Source organism: Lepidochelys kempii, chromosome 2 (genome assembly GCF_965140265.1).
Source record: "Lepidochelys kempii isolate rLepKem1 chromosome 2, rLepKem1.hap2, whole genome shotgun sequence".
Lineage (NCBI taxonomy): Eukaryota > Metazoa > Chordata > Testudines > Cheloniidae > Lepidochelys > Lepidochelys kempii.
In genome coordinates this window covers 52,997,387-53,010,344 of record NC_133257.1, presented here as the reverse complement: position 1 = coordinate 53,010,344, position 12,958 = coordinate 52,997,387, and the positions used below count along the sequence as shown (strand labels likewise).

At 42.6% G+C, this 12,958-nt stretch overlaps 1 protein-coding gene and 1 long non-coding RNA gene across 5 annotated transcripts in view; one reads left to right on the top strand and one right to left on the bottom strand.

Annotated features, from left to right (window-relative positions):
* Positions 1 to 7,865, bottom strand: part of LOC140906580 (tumor protein D52-like) — a 191,626-nt gene extending 183,761 nt beyond the window's left edge. Inside the window, exons 1-2 of one of the 3 annotated variants that reach the window (XM_073330752.1) lie at positions 7,458 to 7,864; positions 1,603 to 1,699 (exon numbers count right to left, since the gene is read on the bottom strand). Coding sequence is in view for 1 of the 3 variants with exons in the window: in XM_073330750.1 (XP_073186851.1) it covers positions 7,458 to 7,479 (22 nt within the window). In the remaining 2 variants the exon portion in view is untranslated. Of the gene's footprint in view, positions 1 to 1,602; positions 1,700 to 7,457 lie in introns of all 3 variants that reach the window. The other 2 variants (XM_073330750.1, XM_073330751.1) reach the window with 2 other exon arrangements.
* LOC140906581 (uncharacterized) lies at positions 7,277 to 11,460 on the top strand. Of its 2 annotated transcripts, none has more exons than XR_012157157.1 (2): positions 7,277 to 7,687; positions 11,146 to 11,460. It is a non-coding gene; the product is annotated as an uncharacterized lncRNA (long non-coding RNA). The 2 variants fall into 2 exon arrangements; XR_012157158.1 differs by having other exon boundaries at positions 7,277 to 8,535.
* Positions 11,461 to 12,958: the final 1,498 nt, after the last annotated feature.

Genomic DNA, 12,958 nt, shown 5'->3' with positions numbered 1-12,958 from the left:
AAAAAGACATACCCCTTACAAGTAGAATTAAAATACTCTATAGCATAAGTGTAGATCAGGCCTAATAGGAGCAACACTAAAAGATAGCTAGGGGTAGCATTTACAACAGAGATAAGATAGGAAGTTTTCCTGGAAAATGTAATCCTCATTTAGAGACAATTTAGCCCTTCCATTTGCTGAAAGTACAAAGTATTTGTCAATGGAATGGCACCCTTCCAAGTCTAGAGACAAATGACACATCTCAGCTGCTACTCACTTTGCTAAGCAGCAGACTGAAGTTCAGAATTATTCTGTTTCACTAAAGCTGCTCAGAGTGTTATGGGCAGCTGTGAAACTGATAAGATTCATATCAACTATCTTGCTGGTACTTGGGGAAGCTCTGAGTACCAGAGGCACGCAGGCAAGGAAGCTGTCGGGGGAATGAGGGTCTAAAAAAAGCTGGAAGAGCCAGAGTGAGAGACATCCTGCTCCTCAGCCTTCCACACACCTCTCCCCACAAGCATTCGAGTGTCTGGGCATTTCCAGTTAGCCATCCAGGACCCAACCTGTCTCCAGTGAGAAAAGGATTTCTAACTATCTCCCTCTGATTTACACTGCCCACCCAAACAGTTTACCACTAAGTTTTGCCACAATATACAGGAGATCAAAACAAGTTACTTGGACACCATAAAAATCCTATTTTTAAAATCAAGATTGGATGTTTTTCTAAAACATGCTCTAGTTCTAATGGAATTTAATTCAGTGAAATCCTATGGTCAGGGTGATGCAGGAGTCAGACTAGATCAGTAGTCCCTTCTGGCCTTATAACATAGGAATAAAAAGCCAATTTCTATTCATCTAGTAGATATGCAGAGGTGAAGCTGACAAACAACAAAAACCTACAGAAAAGGTCAGTTGGATGTCAGGATACTGAAGAGTTATTGACAGTGAGAATTGGATGATCCCTTAACTGTTCATTTCCCATTTGTCTAGCCATGTGCAACTTTAGAGATAAAGTTTTGTGAAGAAAGTAGTTTAGAAGTGTGTAGATTAATTTTGAATGCAAGTCTGATTTTTTCAAACAAGCTTGACAAGAACTGATACAAGTTGACAAACGTACCATATTCACCAGGGCAGAATTTGATGGGTCTTGTATGGACTGACTAGTTGGCCAAAGTTCAACCTAGTGAGGTTCAAGGGCAGATCTGCTCTGGGCACAGTAAAATGGGACTTTTTTGGTATAGCTAAATTCTCTCTTAAGTTTTACTTTCTTAGTCATACGGGTGGCCTATTTGCCTGGTGAAGTTATGCTTGTCACTCCTGATTTTAAAGCACTTTTTTTCCTTTCCCCACCATTCATGTTAGCTACGACGTTAGACATGCAACATTAGTGCTTAGAGAGTCAATGTGAGGAAAGTTCCCAGTATTGCTAGCAGTACTTCCCTCCACACTGGGGTTGATATAATGGATTCTGATGTAACAGACTTAATACAGACTGCTAGTTCTAGAAAGAGATGCTTATATTGGGCGTGTATAACAATGTGAATAGAACAGAGGAGCTCAATGTACCACAACTCCCAGAACACTTCAAAATCCTCTTGACTACTGGAGTGAAAAGCTTACACGCTATGATTCTTCTCCAGGTCTAGAAGTGGAAAACTGCTGAAGTGCAGGTAAAAGAAACCAGCACCAAATTGTGATGTCTGAGCAGAATACAGTTCTACAAAACAAACAAAAAACAAGAACAAAAACCAAACACAGATTAGTCTTGGTAAGCCATGGAGACGTTTTTGCTGCATGTGGTCACTAAGCATTCAAGGCTAAGCCATTTCTGATCTGATCATACCGATAGGTCGCATCTGCACTGAAGTTGCGCCAGCTTTCTGAGCAATGGTGAGCTGCACTAGTGCTGGCAAAGGTGTCAGAGCCAACATAGACAGGGCTCAGATGTCTCTTGCTACCACACTGTGCAGAAGCTGGAAATGCTGGTACAATGTTTTCTACTGCTGAAAAGGATACATAACCACACAGCTTCAGGTATTTTGTATAATAGGCTATTTAAAAGTTGTTCAGACTAAACTCTGTAAGCTTAGGTTTTTGAGGAGGGTGTGGGAATGCTGACAGTATGCAATGACCTGTGGTTTTGTACACACTACCACTTATGTCAATATAACTTATGTTGCTCAGGGGTGTGAATAAGCCATCCTCCTAAATGACATAAGTTACACCAACCTAAGTACTAATGTGGACAGTGCTAGGTCAGTGGAACAGCTTCTCCCACCAACATAGCTACCGCCTCTCGAGGTGGTTTTATTATGCCCATAGGAGAGCTCTGTAGCAATTCCAGTGTAGACTAGCCCCAAGTAATTGGCCTTTAAGGGTGGGAAACTGTCAGTATGTAACCAAGGCAGGTTTCTGAGAAAGTTAGTGTCTATTTACCTGTGAAGACCTTACTTCTCAGGGACTACAAGCACCACAAAGCAAAAGACTGCATGATATATCAGCATTAGTTTGAAGTGAAAGAGCATCTGGGATAAATAACACTAACACTGAATAAGCATTAAGTAGCATTTTAAATGGTTTAAATGCTGTGACATCCACTAGTTTTAGTAAATTGCTTTTTTGTTCTATAAAGTAAAACTTCTAGTGCTAACAGTTTTAAACTAAAGGCTCTCTTGCAGGGTTTCCAATCAAAGAACTAGTCTCTAGCCAGCATTACACAAGTCTTTCTATTGCACAAGTGTGAAGAAACCCAGTTTATGGTATTAATTGCTAAGTTTATGAAGTTCTTCATTTCCATGTATTGTTTTAATTTGTTTGTTTTGAGATGCATTTACCAGTGTATTTTTAAAGTTTACTGTTTTGAGTAACCAAACTATTTACAATTAATTTCATATTTAACATTCTATAGCTGAGTACAAAAATTCAGGAACAGCTATTAAGCCATCCAAGATTCTTTTCACTTTCACAGGGTGAGAATGCAGCTGTCAACTTAATTGTTACAAGGTTGCTACCCTGCATTGACATCTACTAAGTGGAAACATGGGTTACATGGCAGTTTCACTATTATCACTCTGTATGCATCACAATTCATTCACAAACCTCACTGTTAGACCAACAAACTTATTTCAATTATCTTGCTCATGGCATAGACATCTCCTAGACTGTAGCCATAATCTTATATACAGCATCTAAATGAGGTTTTCCTTCCACACCACCCAGAAAAGAGAGAGACAGAAAGCAAGAAGAGTCCAACTTTTGCTAGTTTTAAAACAAAGTTGATCTTTTCAGCATTCTGGCTATTGCTGAGCTGGTTACCAGTTATCTGTACTACCTCTGGGTTGCCTTCTCACCCTCCTCCCCATATTCCTTTCGAGTTTACAGCAGCCACCAAGCGTCAATGAGATACAGCTTACTGACACTATGCTTTCTTAAGCAAGAGTTTGTTTGACTGACTAGGCTAGTATTGTTGTGGTCATGTCAGTCCCAGAATATTAGAGAGACAAGGTGGGTGAGGCAATATCTTTTATTGGACCAACTTCTGATGGTGAGACACACAAGACTAGTATTGTCAGCCAAGTTTACAATCCAAAGAGACACCCAGTTAGCTAATTAGATGTGTCCTCAAGACGACAGGCCGCTGTAGTGGTAAGCCATTGGTGAGTGCAGGCCTATCAAATGTGGAACAAGAATCCCATGTCTCCTGTACTAGAGTTTTCTTACAGCTATATTTCTTTAGACTAGTTTCTTGCATGCCTTCTTTTTAAACTGATTTAACTAGGTTTTTCTTCACTACACAGGAGTCCTGTTATTTCAGAGTAGTTGACTTTATAATTGGGTATATTCTCATTTTGTACAAGGAGATCAGAAGTGGGAATTCAGAGAAACATTCTCTTCAAGTTCCTAAAGTGGACAGTAGTGAGACAGTGGCTTCTGGAAGAGGCAAGTATTTCACTCTACAAGTCTTGTCAATCTTTTGTTGCAGATTCCATGTTTCAATGCAGAGCTATTACTTTCAGGGAATAGCTGCTTTGGAATAAAGTCTACCCTACAGTAATTTTTTCAATTAAATATACTTTGATGCAAGTTGTTAAATATTGCACTTTGAATTTATCTGACCAGATTAGTTAAGTGTAAAAGCTACACGTTTTCCTTAGTAGGCCCTCACATGAGTACAGTGGAGGTACCCTGGCAACATCCACTTTTTTTTTAATAACATTCCACATAAAGTTAAACTAAAATTTGACATACAAGTCTACAATTACATTGCAGAGTAAAACACCAAGTTGAGACCTCAATCTCAAGGCATAATGGATCATGTCCTCAGTACCTGACAATATTTGAAGGTGCCACATAAATCCTGCTGCACTGATGTGCACTAAATTTTACCAAAGTGACTTAGGAGCACAAATATTTACAATGGGACTTAAGTAAAACTGAAAGTTTTACTTCAGTACTTTCACTAACAATTTTTTTCCCCTCTGCACTAATTATTTTACCGGCAATGCTTTCCTTCTGTTGTGCACATGCAGAGAAGTTCACAGCTGTCTTTTTAAAGTTATATTATCAGCTAATGCAGTACACTTCTACTAAAAAAGTGGTTAACAGACTAATGCACTTGTTTAGTTTAGTCTAATCAGGCCAACTGCATTGCCATGCGAGTTAACTGAAGTGCACTGCCTCTGATCAAAAGGGGTTATGGCCAAAGCTAGATAAAGTCCAAGTTGGAGGCATGCCAGTCTATTGTTTACACCAAGACAAGCCATTTACATTTAGCCCATTGTGACTTTGAACATGTGTCATGAAGATACAAAATGAGGGCACTTGGATCCAAATATCAAGCTTGACCAGGTAAGGAGCAGCACCAATGGCTCAGGCAGTGTAAGAAGCTGTTTATAGAAATACAGTAGGTCTAATTTATTCCACCCAGGAGACATCAGTGGTGCATAATGCAGCACGTTGCTATGTAAAGCTACTGTGTAAAATATCCTGAAAGCATTTTAGAGCAACAGGTCATGTCACAGATTGGCCCAACGATAACCACCAACCTTAAGGTGCAAGATTCAACTCACTTTTTCCCTTAGTCTCATGATTAATCTCAAGAGAGGAGCTTCAGTTAACTATAAAGGCAGGAAGAGAGCCGTGATGCTGTAAAAGCGAGAAAGAGCCTTCCGTGTATAAAGGAAATCCAAGCCCATGAATTTTTGCCTTCCAAGGTCTACAAACAGCTGCAGTGCCTCTGCTATAGCAATTCAGAAGCCTGTGGGCTGCAGCACAATGGACATCATACAAATTCCCTGCTGTTAGGCAAAGTTGTGAGCACTAGTATTAGGAAGACCAATTTTAAAAAAAAAAAAGTCCACTTACTCAACATCCTCACTATCTGTTCCCCTCCCACAGCCATGTACCTCTACTGCAAGGGAGAAGAAACAAAGCTTCTCCAGTCTAGCTATTGGTGAGGAATTTGACAACTACTATCCTAGCACTCCTGCTCAAGGAATAAATCCCAGCACCCAACTTTTTTTTTTTTCCTTCCAGGTGGATTTGGCAGCAGGGTTTGGTTTCTTCATTAGAGCATTGCCCCCTACCTTACCAATATCCACTCCACACTATAAAGTCATATTTGTAACTAGTGGGTTCAGTTCTCCCGCTAGTAGTTTTTGGTGGTTTTAAGGCTTGGATTTATTGTAGCAAAGCAGCTCTTTCATGCTACAGGAATACTGGATGTTTACTTCTACCAGAGAAGATTTGGCCGATTAGAATATTTTACTGGAACTGTTCCACTATCCGGTTTACAAAATTAACGTAATCCCTATCCCCCATCCAGATTCCTATAATGAAGGTGTTTTGTTGGGTTTGATTTTCAATCCATGTTTACTATACTGTCATAAGATATCCAGAGTGCTGAGCACATTAGAAATATAGGATATAAATGCTTAGCCTGTGTTTTAAGACATTCACCTGAGCCTGGTACAGTTATTAAATATGAATGTATAAGCTATTTTAGAAGATTACCCAACATCTCAGAGGCTAAATCAGAGTAATTCCATTCTATCTTGTATGTGTACAGAAGGTAGAAACTAGAGTCATACTCAAGATTGGATTTTATTCTCTGGTGCAAAGCAGAGATCATGCCTTAGCGCAAATGCCAGTCCTGTGTTTGTACAGAGAAGCAGTCTCAAGGTACGTACATGAATCTGATCTTAGAACATTCCACTAAAAGCTGCATTCATGCAGCAAAATCATTCCCTTTAGAATCAGCTACGTTCACCCTATGTAAGGGGCCAACACCAGACAGCTTTTATCTTAGAAATGTAAGCCGTTTGACCTGCAAGGAATAGGGATAGGAGGAAGGCTGCAATCCTCAGTAAGTAGACTCCTAAAGAGATACGTTGTGTGAGGCAATATATTTTATTGGACCAACCTCTGTAGGTGAGACACAAGTTCCTCTCTTTAGTATCCTGGGGACAACAGGGCTACAACTACATGGCATAAATAGAATCTCAACATTCTAGTAGAGAAGACACCATGGTTAAGCTGCATCCGATGAAGTGAGCTGTAGCTCACGAAAGCTTATGCTCAAATAAATTTGTTAGTCTCTAAGGGGCCACAAGTCCACCTTTTCTTTTTGCGAATACAGACTATTCCGAAACCATGGTTAAGAAGAATGCAGATTTTTTTTTTAAGCGTACAAAGTCTTTAACGGGGACCACTGGGCAGTTAAACCAAGCAGCTGGGTCCACCTCAGGCCTGATTTTCAGAGGTGCTGATCACCCACAAAAGCAAATGGGAGTCGTGAGAATTCAGCATCTCAGCAGGTTGCGTGCTTGGTGTCACGCCTGGCACGCAGGAGTAAGGGAGTGGGGGGAGATGAGACACGTCTTAGGCTAGTGCAGAGGGGCACAGTAGGAGCAGGGCTGGGAAGTGCCTAGGTCCCAGTGGGGGAGATCGAGAGGAAGCCAAGCTATGGGGAGTTTAGGTCTTCCAGTCTCCCCAGGCAGGGCCAGCTACCTCCACGCCCTCTCCTCACTCCTCCGCCCCCCAGCCACCGCCGGAGCTATAGCAGCTGCCACGGCTCCCAGAGGGCGCGCGCAGCTAATCTCTATGCAAACAAGCAGCGCTGCCCAGCGGCCGCTTAGCACCATGCGCCCGGCTCCCGGATGCCGCTAGGGACAGGGCAGCGGGAGGACACAGCGCAGGGCCCCCGAGCGCGGGCCGTGCCCTGCGGCGCCAGGGGAGGAGCTGCCGCGGCCACGCCCGCCGCGCCCAGAGGCGGGAGGGTTCTGGGGCTGGGGGAGCGCCGGGGCCGGGGCGCTGCAGTCAGGCTGCTCCTCTCTCCCCTGTCCCGCTGCTCCGGGGGCCGGCGAACGGGCAGCCCCGCCCCGCCAGCGGCCCCAGGCACCGCCGCCCCCAGCGGCTCCCGTCCCCGCGGGGCCGGGGCAGATAGCGGGCGCCCGGCCGGGAAAGCCCCCCCGTACCTTGCTCGCTGCTGGGGTCCATGCTCGTAGCCAGCGCCCTCCGGAAACAGCCCCCCGCCGCCGCCTTGCTCGCGTGCAGCCCCGGCTCAGTCACCACCCCCCGGCGTCAGGCTCGGCAGCGCGAGCGCCGCCTGGGCTTCATATAGGGCGGGCTCCCGGCCACGTCAGCCCGCCGCCAGCCACCTGACCGGAGCTGCCCTGCGGCTGGGGCAGCTGCAAGGTGCTAGCAGGTGAGGGGCGGCGCCGCTGGCTGGGGGGCAGAGCCGTGAGCCCCGCGCTGCTCCGCCTCTGGGATTCTCCGCTCGAGCCGGGCAGGTGCTGGGAGAGAGGCAGGGTGATTGGCAGCCCCGGCGGCGCCCCTCTCCGGCCTTCTTGGAAACGAACCAGGCCGGACACGAGCGGCCCCCTCAGCTACCAGGCGTTCAGACGTCATGGATCAGGCCCCACGAAATCGCAAGCGTCACTTCAGAGAGTAGTCGATTTAAAAATAATAACCAGGGGGTTCTTTTATACTTGCCTGCTGGTTTATGTGTCTTTGGGATTCCTGTTTTCAAGCTTTTTCTCTGAAACCCAGCGGGCTGGCAATGTCCTTTTTGAAAGGAAAGGCAAAATTATCACATCATCCTCAAATGGCTCCAGGAGCTGGGTCTTTAAGATGCCATAAAATGCCAAATATCCTGAGACTTGTGATAAAGTCATGAGAGGCTAGAGCATTCTCTCTACCTTTATGATGATGATCATAATGGTAAAACTAAAGATATTTCATTTACTCTTCAAATAAAGATTACTTTTCCTGGGTGAGTGCACCAGTAAAATTTTGCAAAACAGGTCTAACCTAATCTGAGCATCTAGGCATTTATAAATTATACCACATAATGACTGTGGTATCTATCTATTTCCAAATCCAGTGCTGCAACCACTGAATAACTTTACACACATGAGCAATCTGAATTATTTAAAATGAGACACTCATATGCCTAAAGTTATTTAGATGCATAGGTGTTTTGCAGAATTGGGCCTGAAGTTCATACACCGCAATCAGTGTAGCTGGGATTTTTACACTGCACTCTTCTCCATGGTAACTATTATGCTATTTCATACTGTGCCTCAGTTTCCTATACATAAATATCTGTTTGTTTATTCAGATCTTTACATATTAATCAATCACCATTGTGTCTGGAGCTAACAGTATTCACTACCTTCTGTAAATACTTTCTTGTCAACTGTCTAAATGGGCCATCTTGATTATCACTACAAAAATTTTTTTCTCCTGCTGATAATAGCTCATCTTAACTAATTAGCCTCTCACAGTTGGTATGGCAACTTCCAGCTTATCTGTATGTATATATATTCTTACTATATGTTCCATTCTGTGTATCTGATAAAGTGGGCTGTAGCCCACGAAAGCTTATGGTCTAATAAATAAAAGAAAAGGAGTACTTTTGGCACCTTAGAGACTAACAAATGTGTTCTTTTTGCAGATACAGACTAACACGGCTGCTACTCTAAAACCTACCTTCTGTAAAGTGGTTCTGGACCCTGGAATAAAAGTTGCTTAATAATTGCAACTTGATATTTTATTTATTCACAGAACTGATACAAAAAGAAAAGGAGTACTTGTGGCACCTGAGAGACTAACCAATTTATTTGAGCATGAGCTTTCGTGAGCTACAGCTCACAGTGAGCTGTAGCTCACGAAAGCTCATGCTCAAATAAATTGGTTAGTCTCTAAGGTGCCACAAGTACTCCTTTTCTTTTTGCGAATACAGACTAACACGGCTGTTACTCTGAGAACTGATACAGTAATCACTTTACACAAACTGGTTTAAAGAAGCCTATGGTAGGCAGTTAAGAACTGAATATTCGTAACACTAATTTATGATATGTCTATACCCTGTTGTGACTGCTCAGGCTATTTGTTTTTTCTATTTATCTATTATATTTTTGCTTGTAAACAATAGGCATATTTACAACTTGCACTGTGTTACTGAAACTAAATTATATTCTTATTTTAGCCTCAGGGGTGTCCCCTTGAAAGTTGCCAACAGTTAAAGCAACCCAGTGCATTTAGCAGACCATCAGTTCAAAAGCACTGTTGCTGCATTAAAGAGAATGAGAGAGACAAGGCAACTGAGGTAATATCTTTTATTGAACCGGCTTCTGTTGGTGAGAGAGACAAGCTTTTGAGCTATACAGAGCTTTTCCTCAGGTCTGGGAAATGTACTTGGTGTGTCACAGCTAAGTAGACAGAACTTGGTCCAATAATAGATATTACCTCACCCACCTTGTCTCTAATGTCCTGGGAATGACATGGCTACAACAACACTGCATACAACAATTAAAGAGAACTAATAGTTTAAAAAACAGGGCACTGGTTGAACCTGAAACATCATATATATAGTCTGAGCTTTTTCTCCTAAAATAACTTTAAATGCTGAAAAATTATAATTGTGGAGTCTGCCATTTTGAGAGAGTATCTCAATAAAGAATATTAGATTGATGGATACACTTCTTCCCCCACTCCCTTCTGTTCCCCTGATCCTGTTATCTATGGCTTTGTTTGCTCAAAAAGAGCAGTGTTTGCACAAAATGAGTGTCCGGCAGACACAGCGTGGGACTTTGTGAATACCCAAATTGTCATGAACATTTGGCACACTGTCACATGCCAAAGAGGATCACAATAGAGGGCTGTGAGGTACCAATTTAGGATGCCTAGACAATGAGGAAAAACAACGTAAACCTCAGGTATTCTATGAAATCTGGGACAGCTTCTGTTAGAGGACTATTTATTTGCATTCTAGCATATACACAGCTTCAGAACGAAGTGATTGTAACAATATAGCAAGCAGATAAAACAAGGTAATGGGTATATTCTCATCTTGGTGCGCAGGAATCAGTTTAGCTAGGCATGCAACACCCTGTGCAGTGAGATGAGTCTACGTATTTCACAGTAATGTTTTTTGATTATGGTAGTGATTGAACACAAAATTGAACACAGATACCTATTTGAAATTGATACATCTCTGATATTAAAAGACATAAATAATTGAGAGAGAACTATATTTTAAAATACGGCACTTGAAATCGTACGCTTTTCCCCATCTCCCATGAGCAGCTGATGATTTATGACTGATCAGTTCTTAGAAGGTAAGAATATCAGCAGTGTAGAGAATTAAATCCCTTGGGCTCAATTCACTCCACCATTATGCAGCACTTACACGACTGGCACAAGCCCCAATAGCAGAGTGTCAGGGTTGCAGTGGTGCAAAGCAATCACAATCTCAGTTCTTCTTAGGGGTTAGAGAGGCATAGGAGCCAGTATGTCCCCCAGAATGGGTGTGATGACTAGGACAGAGGCATTTCCAGGGCAGTTAGGGAGTTCATTGATTTAGTTCCTCCCCCGACACTCCCACTGCCAAAGCTCCTATGAGTCTCTGGTACAAATGAAAGCTGCCCTGCCCTGCTCTGATGACCCCCAACGAAGAACACTGCTGACAGGCTCCTTGCTTTCACCAGAGAGGAATGCCCTGTTCCATGCAAGGGTATTGTTGGAGTTGATTGATAGTTTTAATGTACACCTCCTAGTGCCAATTTGACTGAATCTAGCCTCTTAACTACAAATGGTTACAAATGAGTCCCCTAAATACACTTAAACTATCTTAACATCCTATTTTGTTTTTCTTCACAGGTATGCAGAGGATGATTCTCTCTGAATGTGTACTTTCTTTTTCATCCAGTTATTGCAACCCAGTTATTAAAAGGAAGAACATAACCACAACAGCCTTTCTGTCCCATGAATAATACTGACCTTGAACCTTTTTGTCTGCCTGGATTCCTTTTTCCTTTTGTTCACTTCGGATTGAATGTATTGTGCCTCTTCATTCTTTTGTCACCAAGCGTTCAGCCCCAGTCTTTCTCTAACCATTGACTGAGAACAGTATTTATAATGTTCATGGCTGATACCTGTATCTGTTAGACCATCTTAAAGTCTGTTGCACCTCTGTGTTCAGCGTATTTATATTCAGATCCCCACATGCGCCTCACTTCTGTATTCTTCTTCTGGAGAAGAAGCACTGAAAACCCTCAGCATTGCTTTCATGCAAGGTAGCATATTCTGTTTTCATTTGCAGCCTAATGCTGCAAGGTGCTCTGCTAAGTGCTGAGCGTTCTCAACTCCCACTAATTCTATTTTTATTATGATAGTTATACAGTATTACAGTAGTGCCTAAAGGCTCCTGCCATGACTGGGCTCTGCAAATACATAGTAAAAGACATTACTGTTCAATCTCAGAGTAAAAGACAATTTCTGCTCTGAAGGTCTTACAATCTATAAGACGACACAAGTGGGTGAGTGTAACAAACAATAGGAAGAAAGATGAAAGAGAGGACAAAGGGAATGTGATTAGTTATATACACAGATTGTTTTGAGTCAATTACTTTTTTCATTTATAAGATGTACAGTAGACCCTCAGAACTATGAACACCTCGGGAATGTAGGTTGTTTGTAACTCTGAAATGTTTGTAACTCTCAACAAAGCATTATGTTTGTTTTTTCAAAAGTTTACAACTGAACATTGACCTAATACAGCTTTGTAACTTTACTCTGCAGAAGAAAAATGCTGCTTTCCCTTTATTTTTTGTAGTAGTTTATGTTTAAACACCGTACTGTACCCTATTTGCCTTTTTTTGATTTTGGTCTTTGCTGCTGCCTGATTATGTACTTCCTGTTCCAAATGAGATGTGTGGTTAACTGGTCAGTTCGTAACTGGTGTTCATAACTCTGAGGTTCTACTGTAAATATAATAATTATCAGAAATCTCTACTGGCTATCTTCTTATCTGTGGAAGCTGAGAATGCTCTGTTCTGGCTGGGACTGGGCCCTTTCCAAGCTGAGTCATTTGTGTTTTGTTGCGGGTTCATAAGTGTAAAATTTAATTTTCATTTAACAAAAATGTACCCTTGGGTTTTTGTGCATACATCCCAGTTTTAGGCTCCACTGTGATCCACAAAACTCTTGCTAAACCTTGTAGGCTCATTCGACACCTCAGTTTTCAGGGTAAAAGTTCCCTAGGTGCCTAAGTTTCTGCCTCTGAGCATGTGCAGTGCTGCCTTCCTCTAGGCGTCCAGATACCTAGATCCCAGAACAATTTGTGAACTGAGGGAAGATAGGTGTTCATCCACCTAACTCGTTGGAGCGGAGGCCATCTACCAGGTCAGGTTCCATTCAAAATCTAGCTGCTGGAGGATGTGGTGGTGCGCACCTTATCACTTTTAGCCCTGTGGTTAGAGAACTGCCAAAAGGGGGAAAGTGTGCTCTAACCACTGAAGTATGGGATAGTCTGATGCAGGATTCCCTCAATCTCTCCTGTTGAAACTGTTCTGCTGTGGCCAAATAATGAGTGAGTGGTTGAAACAGGGGCTGGTCCCTGAGTCTCCCACCTTTCTCAAGCCCAGTGACTGTTCTACTGTGGATAAATCTTAAATAGTCATTGGGCCCAGAA